This window comes from Hemitrygon akajei, chromosome 3 (assembly GCF_048418815.1).
Source record: "Hemitrygon akajei chromosome 3, sHemAka1.3, whole genome shotgun sequence".
NCBI lineage: Eukaryota > Metazoa > Chordata > Chondrichthyes > Myliobatiformes > Dasyatidae > Hemitrygon > Hemitrygon akajei.
The window spans coordinates 193,291,085-193,310,950 of NC_133126.1; the positions used below are offsets into that span (position 1 = coordinate 193,291,085).

Below are 19,866 nucleotides of genomic sequence, written 5' to 3' on the forward strand. Positions count from 1 at the left end.
TTTTCCTGTTTGCTCAGTTCACGAGGTGTTCATCATCTTACACAATTCGTACAAACGTTGTTCAGGTTTCAATCTGTAACGTGATCTGCTTTCCATTGTAAGCAACATTTTAAAATTTGGATTGCAATTCCTGATACTATCAAATTGTTTTTATTGTAGTGATTGAACAGACTATCAGAATGCAATGTTTACATATTATAGTGTTATAGAATCCAGGTCCTGCAGTTCAAATGTCATTTATCCTTATGGTGCCATTGAAGATAACTACTCAATTGATGTGACATTTCCCCGAGAAAAAAATCCCCTTCTGTGCCACTTGGTAACACGTGTCAAATTTGCCAATCCTTTCCTTTCACCGTTATTATCGAGAATGTTGCAGCTTTTTTGTGGTTGTTGTTCGATTTCGCTTGTATTACACTGTACTATCTTGCTAGTCTCCTAGTTTTCATCCGTTGAATTCTGAACTTTACTTGCATTTTTACCTGATAGATAATTTTGTTTTAACAACATTCCTGAACTCTGCTCACTAGCTGCACGAGGGGCAAGTTGTTTCTGTCCTTTGATAGAATTCATTTGTAAATCTCTATATCCAATTACAATCTTCGATTACATTACTTTTCATAAAGGAGAATAACGTATCTATAACCGGCAAGATATTATATCCGAAGTTTTCTTTATCAAAAATATATCTCACAGTCTATAATTCACAAATTTATAAACTTCCACTTTATTGTTTACCTCCACTGTAGCTTTTTATGTTATTGCTACACTTTATTGTTTATTATAGTTGTTTTACCTTGTTCAAATTCAATAATTTCATCAATCTGAACAGCATGCGAAGCCAGATTTTCATTGTATCACGGTACATATGACAATAATATACAAATACAAGTGATACTTAACACTTTTACGAAGCCGCTTTCCCCATTAAGTGCCGTTTTGAATTCCGCTCCGGCTTAAACAACATGATGTAACATTTTGGCGCAAATATGCAGAACAGTAAGCCAAAGCTGGAAACCAAAATGGCAAACACTTCCACGGCCACAGTGTATTTCCCGGGAGAACTGACATAAGCTGGAATGAAAGATATCCAAACAGCGCAGAATATCAGCATGCTAAATGTGATGTACTTCGCCTCATTGAAGTTGTCCGGTAAGTTTCGTGCCAAAAAGGCAACGGCAAAGCAAAACAATGACAGGCACCCAATATAACCAAGGACGCAGTAAAATGTCACATTGGACCCCACATCACATTCTAGAAGGATCACTTTGTTCGAATATGTCATGTTTCTAACGGGGAGGGGTGGGGTTTTGATGAGCCAGACTGTACAAATTAAGCACTGTAGCAGTGTAAGAAGAAACACAGTCAGGCGTTGTTGAAGGGGACCAAACCACTTAGCCACATTATTGCTGGGTAGCTTAGCCTGAAATGCCATCACCACAACGATAGTCTTTCCTAACACACAAGAGACGCAGAGAACAAAAGTAACACCAAACATGGTGTGGCGTAACATACAGGACCACGCCGACGGCTCGCCAATGAATGTGATTGAACAGAGGAAGCAAAGACTCAATGCGAGGAGAAGAAGGAAGCTGAGCTCGGAATTGTTGGCCTTCACAATCGGAGTGTCTTTGTGACGCAAGAAAATGCCCCCAATCGTGGCAGTGATGCAAGTTCCGATCAGCGCCAGCGAGGTCAAAACAATCCCCATCACCTCGTTAAATGACAGAAAGTCCAGCCGCTTCTGTATGCATTGGTCCTGCCGGTCGTTGGACCAGGAATCCCTGGGGCACATCATGCACTCAACTGAATCTTGAAGGAGGTAAGGAAAAGTAGATTTATAAGAGGTCTGGATACGCCAATCATCACTTGAATAATAGTGATATTACTTGTCCGTTACCTGTGGTGTTACTTATCGCCCCTTCTGCGCACAGAATGCAATCAAAGCAACAAATAGGCTGTCCCCTGCGAGCTGCCTTTCTTGTTCCAGGGGAACAGCTGTTGGAACATACTGCCCTGGGGACCTTGTAGCAGAGAACGGTAACGTGTTAGTTTTTCTTTCAAAGGATTATCATTCGGGGCGCAACAACTATAGGGCACAGGTTTTTCACACAGAGAATGCGGGTTAATGGAACAAGTTCCCGGAGAAAGTGGTTGGCGCACGTGCAATATCGACATTTACAACTTACCACGAGAAGAATATAATGAAGAAAGCATTAAAGCAATATGGGTCAAATGCGGGCATATTGGACAAACTTTGATCTCATATGGCACCAATTCCTTGTTGGATACTATCTCATTCGAGAGCACTGATTTTGTCTACAATGGTGATCGTGTCTACACGTTGGTATCCAGAAAATCTCTAATAATTCAGGGAGAGTATAAGCGCACATCAGTATCATTGAGAATAGGAAATGGCATCGCAAAGACATCTGTGATATCAAGTTCTAAAGTTAGGGAGAAAGCGACATAGATAGGAATACAGATAGGTGGATATTGTATGCGTTTGTGTTTGTATTGGTGTATGCATGCACGCACGCGCGCATGAGTAAGAGAGGGAGAGAGAGGGGGGGAGAGAGAGAGCAAGAGACAGACGGACAGGTAGAGAGACTTAGTGAACTATTACGCCGGTCCTAAAAACAAGATGTGTACGTCGGATGTTTAAAGATTTCAATGTTCGTTTTTGTACAGCGATGTCAATTAATTCGGCCGTTGAAAACTGGAGGGTCGCCTGTAGTTTGCGGTTCAATAACTTCACCAACCATGCTGCTAAATTACAGAAATAAATTTGGCATTTAAAGTTCAAACTTAGTTTGTTAAAGCTACAACAACATTTACACACATTACCTCTCTGCGACCACCAGTCCAAACAATCGCCCCTTCATTTATCATGACTTGTTCGGCTGAAGCCGCGGATCCGTCATAATGTCCAACTGTCAGTACAACAGCATTTCCTTTGCTACTCATCTGCCAGTTCACAATATCATACGTCGCTACCGAATCCCCGTTTTCGTCGAAATGTACCCTTTCCCCGACCTTCGTGGTGAAATTTAATGATTGCATATAATGCAAAACCTACCAGAGGAGGGCACAGACGATGAAATATGACATTGGTTACCCAACAGTTTACTTAAACAAGTAATTTTAATTCGACGGTGTTCGAATTAATTGAATAGTTCTACGTACCTGCCACGGCTGAAAGTTTGTAATGTTTGCGCAAGACTGATTGACAAATGGACCTTTGCCGCTTTTACATGAAAGCATATTGTGAAGTGCATGGGCTATAGCATAAGTCGCCTCATAAACTTTGTTGGTCACCCTCAGCTGAGATGTGTCCGTGTAAGTGTTAGACACAGTCCTTAGGCTCTCCGTTCCTGTGCATTCATGAGGCTGTGCAATGGCCGTTAGGTTCTCTGTGTTATTGTCCATTCTTTTCAGGCTACAGCCGAAAGTCTTTTCCCAAAATTCTTCCAGTAAAACATTACCGGGATAGACAGACGGATGAAGACGTGTTAAGAATTCTTTGAACCCCGGGATATTAACATTACGTATTGCGACCCCGATGGCCCCAATAACGAATCTTTTGTTCTCCTCAGGAGACAGAAATGATGTTGCGATCCACGCCTCACTGCCCACCCACTGGATACCAGAAATGTTTTGTCGAGCAATCTCCTTCAATAAAACTGCCATGTCCGCTTGTGTGAGAAAAGCCACCACGACTTTTGTGGACGCTGTCCGAATAACACGGATAACGTGAAGTAGCCTTTCTCTCGAATATCTCCTGTGAAAAGGCTCGGAGAAAGCAATGCAAACACCAAGCTGCTGAACCGCCTCAGTGAAGGCCTGCATCCCAAAGTTGCCGTAATCGTTGTCGCTTCTGACCGTTCCAATCCAAGTCCATCCAAACCGCTTGATAAGTTGTGCCAACGCTTTGGTCTGAAAGTAATCGCTTGGAATCGTTCGAAAAAATGAGGGGAATTCTCGCCGGTTGCTGAGACAGGCACACGTAGAGAAATAGCTAACCTGGTTAAGAAAAACACATGGAAAACAGGAGAGCAGCGAAATTAATTTGGTCTCTGGGGGAAATGACGGAAGGGAGACCATTATCTATAAACAACAACAAATGCCCTATTGGATGCAGTAAGAATCATAGTGCAGACACGAACTTCACGTCAATCCATGACGATAATGAGAGTCAATGGTCAAAGCACATTTATTTTAGTCCTGACAGTATTTTATAATTTAAATTTTGTCATGGTCCGTCCGTGAAATCCGCGTTCCGGCTCATGGTCCCGTCCGTGGACTCCAGACTCCGGGTCTTTCGGCTGTCCCTTGCCTCATTTGGGACTTAATCGTCGGCACCTGATTCTTGTCATGAGGCCGGGAACTAAGTGGCCCGAGTTCGCGTGTAGGGGCTCGTTCATCTTATCAATATCCTGTCCTTGCCTCTGTGTGGGTTTGTCCCGTTGGTATCCTGTCCTCGCCTCAGTGGGGTAAATCACGCCATCCTTGCCGTCTCCCTACAGTGGGATCTGTCCCTCCCGGTCCTTGCCTCCGTTGGGTAAGTCAGGCCGTCATTGCCGTAACCCTGAGGCTGGACTGTTCCCTTTCTTCCCTCCGAAGCCCTGCCTGCAACCTACGTCTGGAGCCTTGCCATGCAACCTGTGCCCGGAGCCCTGCCCTGCAACCTGTGTCTGGTGCCATGCCTCGCCTTGCCTCTACCTGGAGCATTTCTTCACCTTGCCTGTGTCTGGAGCCTCGCCCTGTTTGGAACTGTCTGTCCGTGTCCAAGCCTTCGCTAGGTAGGTCCGGCCGTTTTGCCGCTATCTAGCTTTGGGAACTCCCTCTCTGTGTCCACGCCTTCTCAAGGTAGGTCCGGCAGATTTGCCGATACCTAGCATTGGGAACTGTCTCGCCGTGTTCCGCGTTCTGTGTAATTAGTCCCGGTTCTATATCGTGTATCCAAGGAGGGGTCCAGGCTCTGCGTTCTGAGTAATGAGTCCCGGCCCTACGTCCTGTATCCAAGGAGGGGTCACGGCTCGGTGTTCCATGTTCCTGTCTCTCCCTAGGCTCCGAGTTCAGCGTTCCTGTTCTCCCTCGACCAAGGCTCTGTGGTCTCCTCTTGTCGATGTTCCTCGCCCAGCCCAGAAGTACCTTGCCTAACCCGGTGCTGGGATTCCCTCTTCCTGTGATGGGGGCCCTTGTCCTGTCCAGGAGTCTTCGCCCTGTCCTGTGCCTCACTATGTCCTGTAGCCACGTCTTGTCCTCGCCTGGTTCTGGAGTCCGAGCCCGAGTCAAGACCAAGGTTCTGGGTCCTTGCCCAGTCACTGGCTCGGAGTTAAAGCCCAGTTTCCTCGTTCCCTGTTCTATGTCCTGGTTCCGCTATCCTCGTAAAGTCCTAGCTTAGGCCCGGAATCCTTGTCTCGTCCGGGGCCTGTGTCATGTCCAGCGTCCTTACTTCGCCACATTCCTTGCTTCCTTCTCACGCCTAGTCCTGTTCCTGGAAGTTCAGTGTCGGTGTCTTGCTTTTGGGTCCACTCCCTTCGCCCCACTTATGACAAATTTCTGATTTCTAGTTTCGACAACATCCTGATTTCTGACTTTTTCTTTATCCTAGTATGAGTAAAGGTAAAATTCTTACAAACCATCCTCGTGTTTTAACACTGGTCTAGCATCATGACAGCTTTCCCACATAAAACAGTTCATGCCACATAAATATCATATACTTGTAACTAATATCTCCCAAGAGAATCAAAGCCTTGGGGTGGTTTTCAGACTTGTCTGCTCACTGACCCGGCAAGCTATGTTGGCTGGAGTCAGGGCCATGTGTTTTGGCTCTTGGTAGTGTCTACCATGGCAAACGGACCACAATGGAGAAGCCCGACTGAGAGTGGGGAATTGTCCAAGTCCTCAAATTCAGCTTGCATCTAACAATCCTGACTTTTCAAACAAAACTTAAGGATACAACAATGAAGAATTACTCTACATATGTGTGCGGGTGTATTCCTGACTTTCCATCCGAAACCTACATGGCTGACTTCCGTGTAAACCGAGGAAGATAATTGTGCGATGCACAAAGTACAGAAGACAGCCAAAAATCAAGACAAAAATTGAGAGACAAAAAAAGGAGAGACAGATATGGAGGATATTCATAGCTGCTCGAAACGTCAGTGGCGTGCTGGCATAAAGTGAGTGAGAAGGATAACTGGTGTTAAGTTTGAATTGAATTCAGGTATTATTTGCAAATACTGATTGTCTGCTTCTACATGCCTGTAATCATCCTCCAGGTAATTTTCATTTTCTCCACATCTTCATACTTATACCAATTAGAAAAAGCAACGCCCACAAAACACACAGAATGTTGGCGAACTAAACTAGCAAGGAGGCACCTATGATGAAGGATACATTCGACGTTTCCGCTCGAGACCCTTCAATAGGAGGGCTCCAAACGTCGGCTGTACATTTTTCCGGGCATGCTACCTGGCCTGCTGAGTTCCTGCAGCAATTTGCGTGTGGTGTTTCGATTTCCAGCATCTGCCGGTTTTCTCTATGTTACATAGAAACATAGAAACACTGAAAACCTACAGCACAATGCAGGCCCTTCGGCCTACAAAGTTGTGCCGAACATGTCCCCACCTTAGAAATTACTAGGCTTACCCATAGCCTTCTATTTTCTAAGCTCTCTGTACCTATCCAAAAAAGTCTCATAAAAACCCTATCGTGTCAGTCTCCACTACTGATGCTGGCAGCCCAGTCAACGCATTCACCACTCTCTGCGTACAAAAAAAATACACCTGACACTTCCTCTGTACCTAACCCCAGGCACCGTAACCCTGTCCCCTCTTGTGGCAACCATTTCAGCCTGTGAAATAAAACCTCTGACTATCCACACGATCAATGACTCTCGTCATCTTATACACGTCTATCAGGTCATCTCTTATCCTCTATCTTTCCAAGGAGAAAAGGCCGTGTTCTCTTAAGCTGTTTTCATAAGGCATGCTGCCCAATCTAGGCAAATCTTTGTAAATCTCCGGTGCACCCTTACTATGGTTTCCACATCATTCCTGTAGCGATGCTAACAGAACTGAGCACACTACTTTAAGTGGGGTTTGACCAGGGTCCTGTATAGCTGCAACATTACCTCTCGGTTCCCAAATTGAGTTCGCGATTGATGAAGGCCAATATACCATATGCCTTCTTAACCACAGTGTCAACTTGCACAGCTGCTTTGAGCATCCTATAGACTCGGACCCTAGTATCCACCTGATCCTGAATACTGCCAAGAGTCTTACAATTAATACCATCTTCTGCCATCATATTTGACCTACCGAAATGAACCACTTCACACTCTTCTGGGCTGAAATCCATCTGCCACCTTTCAGCCCAGTTTTGCATCCTATCAATGTCCCGCTCTAAACTCTGAGAGCCCTCCACACTATGCACAACACCCCCAAAATCTTTGTCATCTGCAAACCTACTAACCCATCCCTTCACTTCCTTATCCAGGTCAAATATAAAAATCATGAACTGTGACACCACTGGTCCCTGACCTCCATGCAAAATATTTTCATGCCTACACCCAAACTTTGCCTTCTGTGAACAAGTCAGTTCTGGATCCACAATGCAATATCCCCTTGGATCCCATACCTCCTTACTTTCTGAACAAGCTATTTAGGGTACCTTATCAAATGCCTTCGTGAAATCCATTGCACTACATCTACTGCTCTTCCTCCGTTAATATGTTTAGTCACATCCTCAAAAAAATCGATCAGGCTCGTAAGCCACAACCTGCCCTTAACAAAGCCATTCTAACTATTCCTAATCACATTATACCTCTCCAAATGTTCATACATCCTGCCTCTCGGGATCTTCTCAATCAACATACCAACCATTTACAGATTAGAATCAAAACACTCTGAGGAACGAATGTTTCTGAGGATGGTTCTTCTGTCTAACGTCATAGTCATAGAGCCGTAGAGTACCAGAACTCAGAAACGGGCCCTCGGCGCCACCTAGACCGCAATGTTCATCTGTCTAGATCCAGTGACAGACACCTCAGTGCTACGGCTTCTCTATCCGTTGCCTGAGTAAATTAAGATAATAAAAATACTTTTAAGATTTCCTATCACTTCTGACCCCAGGCACAAATGATCACGCTGACCTTCAGGAGGATCCATTTGGCTGCCAATGCAACTTCGCGACTTCATTAAGCCTTACTAGGGTCCTTTAACTGTTCTCTTCCATTTCGTCCACTCCAAAACCTGTTATCATCGCGATTTACTCTAAAAGGATCAAACAGACTTTGTAATCTCATTTTTTTTCACTTTTGAAGGCTTGCCTGTTACCAAATGTCTCCTTGTCAGATAATCTTCTGTAACAATCCGCACTTGCCAGACCCTTTCTGATGTCATGGTAAAGAACCATTTTCCAGTTTTGAATTTCAATCTGGGAGACTGTCGTTCCCATAAGTATTATTAAACTAATAGTATTATGGTTACTAATTTGGAAAATATTCCTCTACACACACTTCTGTCACCTTATTAATTACGGAATTTTTCCAGAAACTATTTGACAGACTTTATCTTGTCTAGTCCTTGTACAGAGGATATTTGAGGTAAAATGTCTCATATGCACTTTTAGTACCTAGTTTCTTCTCCAACACTCCTTCAGAACTGCACAGGAGAAACCGCCGTCCATTTCCCTCCACGGGCCTGGATGACCTGTTTAGTTCTTCCAACATCTTATTTCTTCCTCCAGTTAGTACTGCTGCTAAGCCTCCCAATTTGAAGTCAACCTCCGGTGACATGTGTGTGGATTTTTTAAATATATCTTCCTCTCGCTGGTGTGATTACCCTGGGTACTCTAATTTCACCTCCATCGCAAATGTGATGCAGGTAAATTCATCACTTTAAAGTACTGTCCAATACATATAAGGAGCAGGAGGTAAAAGAGAAGCTGTTAGAAAGTAAGTACCTATCAACTTCAGGAATGCGGTTAATTCAGGCGAGACTAAGGCAAACGAAGCTATTGACCTGCGGTGATTCGCGAGCACAATAGACGGAATAGCTATTTTCTGTGTAGGATTAAGTTTTTTTTTAAAAGTGTTTGCTATATAAACTAAAAAGATGTTCATTCGTGTGTTGAATCCCTAGACAACAGTAAACTGAAATCTTGCAATAAAAATAGCGTAAAATTTAGTATTGAATCCTGAGGAAACTAAAGAACTACGTGTTCTATCAAGTTGTTATCTTGAGTCCGTAGATCAACTGTAACGATTTGAAATGAACGATCCTTAAAAACAAGGCAGAGACAGTAAGAGAGAAACCTTACCATGGGGACTTGGAAAGGACCTATTGACGCCGCCACTGCCAGAGACTGTGAAGATCCCGATTCAGCCACGATGGCTGGAACGATTGAGCGCGGGAGACAAGAGTTCCATTGGGAGGTTGGGTCCCGTCCATTAATCATTTCAAAAGCCGCTTTAATTGACAAGCGGGCCAGATTACATGAATCATAAATCCTGTAGCCCAGTGTAATATTTGGGAGGAGAACGGAACTCCTGTTTATCTCTTCAATCGCAAATATCATCGCCTGAATGAAGCGGAACATTTGGAGTTCTAATCTGCAAAGAGAACATATTTCGTAAATCAGTAATTTGGTAAATAGTTTTATTGTTGTCAAAAGTGCCCTGGTACTGTGGTAAAATTTGCTTTGCATGCTATCTACACAGTTTATTGCATTACAGTTCATTAAGGAAGAACAAACGAAACCAATAACAGAATGCACAGAATAAAGTGCGACTTATAAATTATGTGCAGTAAAGGCAGACAATAAGGTATAAGGTTATTATGAGGCAGATTTGGAGGTTAAGGGTCTCTTATTGTAGTAGGGGGGTTTTGAATAGTTTTGTAGCAGTTGGCTCGATGCCGACCTTGAGCACGTATTGACCTTTCTAATTTCGGACGTATGGGAGTCAGGAAAGCGATTTGTTGGGGTGGATGAGGTGTGAGATTACATAGGCACGAGGCACGAAGAAGTGTTGATAGATTCAGTTATTTTCCTTTCCAAAGTGCACGGAGTATTTAGCTGCAGTATCGCATCTTTCAAGTACACGTACTTGGCTGATTGATAATTTATGCAGGTTGTGGACGTGGATGATTGGGGAAGACTCGACAATGATACTTTAACGGCCCAGAGCAAGAGTCCAAAGCATGTTTAGTTTTAATTTAGCAAGGTTCAGCACTTTTTGTCTTTTATTTCGGATTTCAAAATTTATGGATAGGTATTATATGCTTCTAGAACATAAAGGAGCATTGCCAGAATGGCCCCTGAACTACTGGTTGGTCGCAGAAGTTGAGCTCCAGGAAGGCCACAGCTTGTCAGGTAGTAATTGTGGGGCGAAATGAGCAGTAGACACTTGGGATCGAACCCTAATTGGCGTGTGTGACCTGTTGCCATTGTGCTAACGGTGCCTCCTACAACTGATTATAAGTCACTGTTCCTTTCTCTTCGTCAGTTGCATGGACAAGTGGAGCACGTTACATGGACAACAGCTTGCCTTCCATATTGTACTGCCCTCGCTTGCGTACCGAGAAAGCAAGGACGTAATATCCATGATCGACCCTGACCGGAGGCGACGTCATCGGTGGATTATGAAGTCAAGTAACCACCTTATCATATGAGTAACTATGGAACAATCTTAGCTCCATGTACCAATCTAAATGCTCTTAAAATACCCTATTGTATCCGCTTCCACTACCTCCTCCGGCAGTGCATTCCACGCACTCACCACTCTTCGTGTGAAAAGTAAACCCTGACATCCCCTCGGTAATACTTCCAAGCACCTTAAAAACTGTGCCTCCTCGTGTTAGCCATTTCAGTCCTTGGGAAAAGCCCACACGATAAATGCCCCTCAACATCTTATAGAGCTCTATCAGGTAACCTGATATCCTCCTTTCTTCCAAAGAGAAAGGGTCAAGTACACACAATCTATTATCATAATATAGGCCCTCCAATCCAGGCAAAATCCTTGTAAATCTTATCTTCTCTCTATCTATAGTATCCACATCCTTTGTAGTGAAGTGACCAAAACTGAACACCGTACTGCAAGTGGTATCTGACTAAGGTCTTAAATAGTCGTAACATTATCTCACGACTCTTGAACTCAAACCCACGGTTGATAAATGCCAACACACCATAAGCCGTTTTTAACAACACTGTCAACCTGCACAGCAGCTTTAAGTGTCCTATCGACACGGACCCGAGGACCACTCAATCTTCTACACTCACAGGAGTCTTACAATTTATATCATATTCTGTACTCAAATTGGAGCTACCAAAATGAACCATTTCACACTTATCTGGGTTGACGTCCTCTGCCACCTCTCAGCCCATTTTTTGCATCCTATCGATAGCCCGTTTTAACCGCTGACCACCCTGCAGACTATCCACAACGCTCCGAACTTTCGTGTCATTAGCAAACGTACTAATCCACCTTCTACCTCTTCATCCAGGTCACTTATAAAAATCACAAAGAGGAGGGGTCCCACAACAGATCCCTGCGGAACACTAGTGATCACCGACCTCCATGCAGAATATGAACCATCCACAATCACCCTTTGCCTTCTGTTAGCAAGGCAATTCTGGATCGGCAAAGCAAGGTCTCCTTGTAACCCATGCCTTTTAGTTTTCTGAAGGAACCTTACATGGGGAACCTTATCAAATACCTTACTGATATAAAATACACGTACCGCTCTCCTTCATCAATGTGCTCTTTTACATCCTCAGCGATTTCAAACGGGCTCGTAAGGCAAGAACAGCCTTTCACAAAGCTATGCTCAACATCCCTAGTCAGATTATGTCTCTCCAAGTGCTGATAATCCTGCTTCTCAGGATATTCTCCAAAAACCTGCCCACCACTAAAGTCAAATTCACTGGTCTATAATTTCCTCGGTTGCCTCTTCTCCCTTTCTTGAACAAGGGAACGTCATTTGCAACCCTCAAATCCTCCGGTACTTCTGCCCTGTCTATTTATGACGTGAAGATCATCGCAAGAGTCTCAGCAATCTCTTCCCTTTCTTCCCTGAGTAACCCGGGTTATATCTCATCCGGTCCCGGTGACATTCCTAACTTAGTGCTTTCCCAAACCCTTGCACATACTATTTTTTTAAAGTCTAAGTGTTCAAGCGTTTTAGTCCTCTGTAAGTCATCTCCACAATTGCCAAGGTTGTGTTTTTCCTGGTGAATACTGAAGCACAATGATCCAAAAATCTGAATCCATGCCCCGTTTTCAAACGTTTCAGCCAGACATTTATTCTCCACCTTAGTCTATTGCAATACTCACTGCTGTGTGGCACAGACATCAATTATGAGACTACGACCTTTAAAGTCGTGCTTTTCAGCTTCCTTCCAAACACCCTAAAGTCTGCTTTCAGGACCTCCACCTTTTTCTGCCTATGTCGTTGGTACCAATAGGTACCACGACCTCTGACTGCTCACCTTTCTATTTCTGGAAATTGCGCCCAGAAATATCACAAACCCTGGCACCTGGGAGGCAAACTACTATCCTTGTTTAATTCCGCGTCCGAAGAATCGTCTAACTCTCCCTCTAAGCATAGAATACCCTATTACCGCTGCCCTCCTCTTCTGTCCCCTACTCTTTTCAGCCATCAGACCAGACTCAGTGGCAGAGCGCGGCCAATGTTGCTTCCGTCAGGTAGGCCGTCTCCCCACCACCCCCACCCCACCCCCAGTAGCATTCAAAATGGAGTACTTATTGTTAAGGGGACAGCCACAGTGGCGCATTTCACTACCTGACGTCTTCCCGTCCCTCTTCTGAGAATCACCTACTTGTGTTTGTCCTGTGGCCCCAGGGTGACCACCTGCCTATCACTCCTGTCTATCACCTTCTTCACCCTAAAAAGCCGAAGCTTCGATTCCCTAACTCGATATTTAAGGAGCTGCAGCTCGATGCCCCTGGCGCAGATGTGGTCATCAGGGAGACTGGAACTTTCCCGGAAATCTCAAAACTGATGCCTAGAACAGAAAACTGGCCTTGCAATCATACCCACTATTCGTATGCGCCGGGCACCACGAAACGCTCCTTCTCTATAAGTTTCTCCCGGACCTCTACAAAGCTTTCTTACTGCACGAATCGATTGTTCCGCTGCCAATAAGAAATATAATGTTGTGAATTCTCAAAATAGTATTACAATTTCCTGGAGAACAGTGTTTGTAGAATAGGGTTCGACATATCTCCGCTTTTTATCGAATTTGTTGGAAATGAAATTAAAATAAATTTGAAAGAAACCTTTCGATTCCTTCTGTTTATCATCACAATAAACACATTTAACGTGAGGTTCACGAGCGAACTCAAGTGCAGAAATCACACGTTTTCAGGTTTACTGTAGAAATTTACTGGAGATAATTATTGAGAGCGTGTACAAACGATAGAACATTCATGAACTGAAATCATCCCTGATACCGAATAATTCGGCCTGAGTTTCACCCGACAAGGAACCACAATGACTCATTGACTTAACTGAGAGTGGTTGGCAAACTGTACCACAACCTCCTACCCCTCCCACTGACCCCGAAATACACCCTAGAGCACGAAGGAATTCTGGACACTGAAAATACTATGCTAGTTAAATTATCCCAAATTAAAGAGAGTAAAGATATAGCAATCCGTTGATCCCAAAACAGACAACTTGAAAATAAAACTTAAAAAGCGCTAATGTAAAGACTATCAGTTGGACGTAAAAGGCAAACAATCCAAGGACAAAGCATACGCACGAGGTGACATTGAGAAAAATACAGTCCATATACCAACTGACAAAAATACACTTCTTAAAAACGATTACCAGTTGTGATACTTAACGACAAGAGGACATGTGCTGTTGAATATAATATAGAAAATAGTCAAGAAAATGTTGCTACCTCGAAGATTACCCATTGATGCTCACATAGGTGCCGATATGTGATTACATTCTAGATTATAATTTTGGACTCGTGGTGCCGAAAAAAGACAGAAACTAAAACATATAATTATGTATTGTGCACAATGCAATGCCACCCACGAACCCCATCCCCTTCTCCAGTTAACAAGTTCAATACCAAAGTAGGAAATGCGAGAATATAATTTGCAGTTTAGGCACCATCTCTGGAACGAAAATCGGAGTTAAGATTTAAGGGCGAAACACTTTATTAGAACGGGAAACGACAAAAAAATAGTTTTAAGTTGCAGAAAAAGCGAATAAAACTACCACTCGGCTCAGTAAACTGACCTTTCACATCTCACAGCTCTCGGTCTGGTTTCAAAGGAAAGTTCTGATTTCTCTATACGGGAATGCAGAGCAAATATTCCACCGATGTCGATGTCTCCTTCCTTCGATAAGCTAAACAAATCAATCATTTCTCTGCGTTTACATATCAGGCTGCCACTTGACACTACAATAGGAAACAATAACCCCCAAATCAGCACACAACACATATTTGCTTCCGTTCTGACTCCTACTGACAAAGGACCACCCAAATTTGTATTGGAACTCTTGCATGGACGAGCAATGTTGTTTCCCCGGATTAAAAAATATGACGTCGAGGAGGGAATAAATTGGCACTTTAATCTAATTAGCCCCAAAGAAACGCAATTATCAGTGTCACGCTATATGGTCGCAAGCAGGGGAATATGAATCCAGCTGTGCAGCTGTATTCATATTTTTTGGGAAAATGTTACATAAGTAATTAAGTGCAGCTGAAGGCAGAAGTTGATGGAATCATTATAACTTCACCTCTCTCCGTTTACCGCATCCCCCTCCCCCCTGGTGGTCTCATTTTCGACTGAAAACCATGGACTTCTAAGCCTTCCCCATGATTAGGTATTGCCGCAAGTCAGTGGAGTGTTGAAAACCACGAATCGACCATTCAGTCGGTTAAAACCGCGGATACCATTGCCGGAATTATCCTCTATTCCACAAAAGTGCACGGAAGAGCACGACAGCTGAGATATTCTATAGGGGATTTACTTTCATTACATATTATACATTCCCCGCTGGATTTATTAAGACAATAATGGACAACATAGGACTGTTTTCCACAGTACTGTAACGCATAATATATTACACAGAAAAATAGACTGAATATCTGTAGTTCTTTGTTTACTCCACCTCCGTCACTATTTCCACACTTCTTTCCATCATGTTTATCACACCAGCGTACGCAACTCCCGTCACCTGCATCTACCTATCTTCCCTCAAACTCTGTCATTATTTCAATTCCTCTCTCCTCATCTGCTTATCTACCCCTCTTCTGATATTTATCCACCTATCACTTCCCAGTCTCTGCCACTCTTTCACACTTCTACTAGCTATCTATTACTCCCTCCATACCAGGATCGGCCCATCACCTGCCAGCTGTCGCTGCACTCCTTATGCCTCATCTGCTCATGTTTGCCATTTCCCTTCTATCGTTCCGTGCAGTTAAAATATCTCGAACTGAAAGTTGGATTGTCCATTTCCTTGCTCAGATGCTGCCTGACATGCTGAATTCCTCAGGTGTTTTTGCTTACATCTCCATGTACTGTGCAGATCCAGGTATCTGTGTGAAGAGGTAAAATAAGACGACAGTATATGTATATGCCCTGGCAGATGCTGGACATGGTCGCAGTTTGTCTTTAAAGTGATCTGTGCTCTAACCAAATATAGCTTAACTGGAATTGTGAAGACACAGGCAGCCAGATTCGATACAGGAATAACATCTAACCTTCTTGCTTGTGTAAACAAATAAATTGTATATGACGTTGCAGACGTATAACTTGTAGTTTTGTTTCCAGTTCTGGTGACCTACCTACAGAATAAATAGCAATAAGACTTAAAGAGTGCAGAGAAATATTACATAGCTGTTGCCAGACTTGAGGACCTGACATAGAGAAATGTTGTATAGGTTAGAATTGATCATCTGGGCAACCATAGAGGGCCCAATGTAGCAATGAGCTAGTTTCCGCTACTCAGCTTTCAAGGGGAGGCCTTGGGTAGAGAGCCAAAAGCGCAAAAAGAAGGATCTTAAGCTTTGCTCCGTTTGGCATGAAATTGCTGCCGCGCTGAAGCATGCTCAAAGTCCTCTTGGCTCGAAGCGATCTCTATCTACAGCGCTCAACAAATTGTTTAGCAGATGAAACTCCTTGCCGAGAACGATAGGGTGCTTAAACCGACGCTTTCATTCAAATGGACACATGCTAATCGAAAGATGCCGAGGGGTGTTCTGAGCTATCTCTGCCCAAATTAAATGTTCACCCCAAGAGGCTTGGTTACCAGAAACAAGGCAAGGAAGAATGCGTTAAAAATCTTGTATAAATATCTCGGACTGTCCATTTCTTTCTACGTAAAATAACTTGGGGAAAAAGCCATGAGTAGCTTCAGTACGTTTAAAAGGCTTACCATAACTTGAACGTAAATTATGGGCCCCTGTCAGAGACAATATCAGAATGAAATCAATGTACTCTGAATATCTGCGACAAATTAAGTATGCAGTTTCACGGGTTTGGCAATTTAATGGGGTGAAAATAATTACATGCCATGGAAAATTTATCAAAAAATACTAAAATAACAGTAAAAGAGCAGGAAAGGAGCAAACCAGTGATAAAATCCAGCAAGAGGTGGGAGCAAGGGCAGAATGGATGAGAAGGGGCCGGACAAGATACTGCAGAGGAGAATTGGAATCTTTGGAATCGGCACGAACGACAGATGTCCGGACAAATTATTCGACGTCCCTATTAATACCAGTTTTAAAAAAATCATGAAATCTGGGCTGCGTGAAATCCCAGGGCGTGATGTTATCTTGGATGTGTACGCTTATATAGGCGGTACGGGGAGAAAAAAAAATGAGAGACGAATATAAGTTAGCCAAGAATATAAAGGAGTATAGTAAAAACTATTATTTAAGTATGTGAAGAGAAAAAATGTATAGTTAAGACCAAAGTTGGGCCCTGGAAAACAGAAACGGGTGAATTTATTATGAGGAATAAAGAAATGGCAGACGAGTTGAACAGGTACTCTGGATCTGTGTTTACTAGGGAAGACACAAACAATATCCCAGGTGTAATAGTGGCCAGAGGACCTAAGGTAACGGAAGAACTGAAGGAAATTCACATTATGCCGAAAATGGTGTTGGGTACACTGATGGGACTGAAGGCTAATAAATCCCCAGGGCCTGATGGTCTGCATACCAGGGTACATAAGGAGGAGGTGCTAGAAATCGTGGCCGCATTGGTAATCATTTTTCAATGCCAACACACACAAAATGCTGGTAGAACACAGCAGGCTAGGCAGCATCTATAGGGAGAAGCGATGTCGACGTTTCGGGCCGAGACCCTTCGTCAGGACTAACCGAAAGGAACGATAGTAAAAGATTTGAAAGTAGAGGGGGGAGGGGGAAATGCGAAACGATAGGAGTAGACCGGAGCGGGTGGGATGAAGCTAAGAGCTGGAAAGGTGATTGGCGAAAGTGATACAGAGCTGGAGAAGGGAAAGGATCATGGGACGGGAGGCCTCAGGAGAAAGAAGAGGGGGGGGGGGGGGCACCAGAGGGAGATGGAGAACAGGCAAACAACTAAATATGTCAGGGATGGGATAAGAAGGGGAGGAGGGGCATTAACGGAAGTTAGAGAAGTCAATGTTCATGCCATCAGGTTGGAGGCTACCCAGCCGGTATATAAGGTGTTGTTCCTCCAACCTGAGTTTGGAATTATTTTGACAATAGACGACTGCATTGGCGCTGCCTCCTGCACGCGTGCTGAGCTCGTCGACATCATTAAGTTTGCCTCCAACTTTCATCGTGCCCTCAAATTTACCTGGTCCTTTTCCGACACCTCCCTCCCCTTTCTTGATCTTTCTGTCTCCATCTCTGGAGACGGCGTATCTACCGATATCTACTATAAACCTACAGACACTCACAGCTACCTGACTATTCCTCTTCCCACCCTGTCTCTTGCAAAAAGGCTATCCCCTTCTCACAATTCCTCCGTCTCCGCCGCATCTGCTCTCAGGATGAGGCTTTTCTTTCTAAGACGAAGGAGATGTCTTTCTTTTTTTAAGCAAAGGGGCTTCCCTTCGTCCACCATCAACTCTGCTCTCAAACGCATCTCTCCCATTTCCCGCACATCTGCCCTAACCCCATCCACCCACCACCCCACTCGGGGTAGGGTTCCCCTTGTCCTTACCTACCACCCCACCAGCCTCCAGGTCCAACATATTATTCTCCGTAACTTCCGCCACCTCTAACGGGATCCCACTACCAAACACATTTTTCCATCCACCACCTTTGTGCTTTTCGCAGGGTTCGCTCCCTACGCGACTCCCTTGTCCACTCGCCCCCCCCCCCCATCCCTTCCCACCGATCTCCCTCCTGGCACTTATCCTTGTAAACGGAACAAGTGCTACACCTGCCCTTACACTTCCTCCCTCACCACCATTCAGGGCCCCAGACAGTCCTTCCAGGTGAGGCGACACTTCACCTGTGAGTCGGCTGGTGTGGTATACTGCGTCCGGTGCTCCCGGTGTGGCCTTTTATATATTGGCGAGACCCGACGTAGACTGGGAGACCGTTTCGTGGAACACCTACGCTCGGTCCGCCAGAAAAAGCAGGATCTCCCAGTGGCCACAGATTTTAATTCCACATCCCATTCCCATTCTGATATGTCTATCCATGGCCTCCACTATTGTCAAAATGAATCCAAACTCAGGTTGGAGGAACAACACCTCATATACCGGCTGGGTAGCCTCCAACCTGATGGCATGAACAATGACTTCTCTAACTTCCGTTAATGCCCCTCCTCCCCTTCTTACCCCATCCCTGACATATTTAGTTGTTTGCCTGCTCTCCATCTTCCTCTGGTGCTCCCCCCCCCTTTCTTTCTCCTGAGGCATCCCGTCCCATGATCCTTTCCCATCTCCAGCTCTGTATCACTTTCGCCAATCACCTTTCCAGCTCTTAGCTTCATCCCACCCGCTCCGGTCTACTCCTATCATTTCGCATTTCCCCCTTCCCCCTCTACTTTCAAATCTGTTACTATCTTTCCTTTCGGTTAGTCCAGACGAAGGGTCTCGGCCCGAAACGTCGACATCGCTTTTCCCTATAGATGCTGCCTAGCCTGCTGTGTTCTACCAGTTTTTTGTGTGTGTTGTTGTTTGAATTTCCAGCATCTGCAGATTTCCTCGTGTTTGATTTTCCAATGCCCTATAGATTCCGGATCAGTTCCTGTGGATTGGATGGTAGCTAATGTTATCCCACTTTTTAAGAAAGGAGGTAGAGAGAAAACAGGGAATTATAGACTTAGCCTGACATCAGTGGTGTGGAAAATGCTGGAGACAATTATAAAAGATGAAATTGTGGCACATTTGGATAGCAGTAACAGGATTGGTCAAAGTCAGCGTGGATTTACGAAGGGGATTTCATGCTTGACTAATCTTCTGGAATTTTTTGAGGATGTGACTGTGAAAATGGACAAGGGAGAGCCAGTGGATGTAGTGTGCCTGGACTTTCAGAAAGCCTTTGATAAGGTCCCACATAGGAGATTAGTGGGCAAAACCAGAACACATGGTATTGGGGGTCGGGTACTGACATGGATAGAAAATTGGTTGGCAGACAAGAAACAAAGAGTAGGGATTAACGGGTCCCTTTCAGAATGGCATTCAGTGACTAGAGAGTTACCGCAAAGTTTGGTGCTGGGACCGCAGCAATTTACAATATACATTAACGATTTAGACGAACAAATTAAAAAATTACATTCGGAAATGTGCAGATGACACAAAGCTGGGTGCCAGTGTGAAACATGAGGAGGATGTTATGAGAATGCAGAGTGATTTGGATAGG

The 19,866-nt window shown here is 44.2% G+C and overlaps 1 protein-coding gene across 1 annotated transcript; it reads right to left on the reverse strand.

Moving 5' to 3' along the window:
- Positions 1–907: 907 nt before the first annotated feature.
- On the reverse strand, positions 908–9,615 carry LOC140724506 (extracellular calcium-sensing receptor-like). Its single transcript, XM_073038950.1, has 5 exons — positions 9,331–9,615; positions 3,187–4,023; positions 2,848–3,075; positions 1,901–2,024; positions 908–1,812 (listed from the first exon to the last, which is right to left on the reverse strand). Exons 1-5 carry the CDS (start codon positions 9,607–9,609, stop codon positions 908–910), a joined length of 2,373 nt encoding a protein of 790 aa, XP_072895051.1. The 5' UTR covers positions 9,610–9,615.
- Positions 9,616–19,866: the final 10,251 nt, after the last annotated feature.

Bases quoted from the DNA above. Each gene is read 5' to 3' on its own strand.
- LOC140724506 (XM_073038950.1), bottom strand. From the start codon at position 9,609: ATGTTCCGCTTCATTCAGGCGATGATATTTGCGATTGAAGAGATAAAC. The intron at 4,024-9,330 runs GTAAGGTTTCTC...TTTCTTAACCAG, and splicing joins GTCCTTTCCAAGTCCCCATG to GTTAGCTATTTCTCTACGTG. The intron at 3,076-3,186 runs GTACGTAGAACT...CTCCTCTGGTAG, and splicing joins CAAACTTTCAGCCGTGGCAG to GTTTTGCATTATATGCAATC.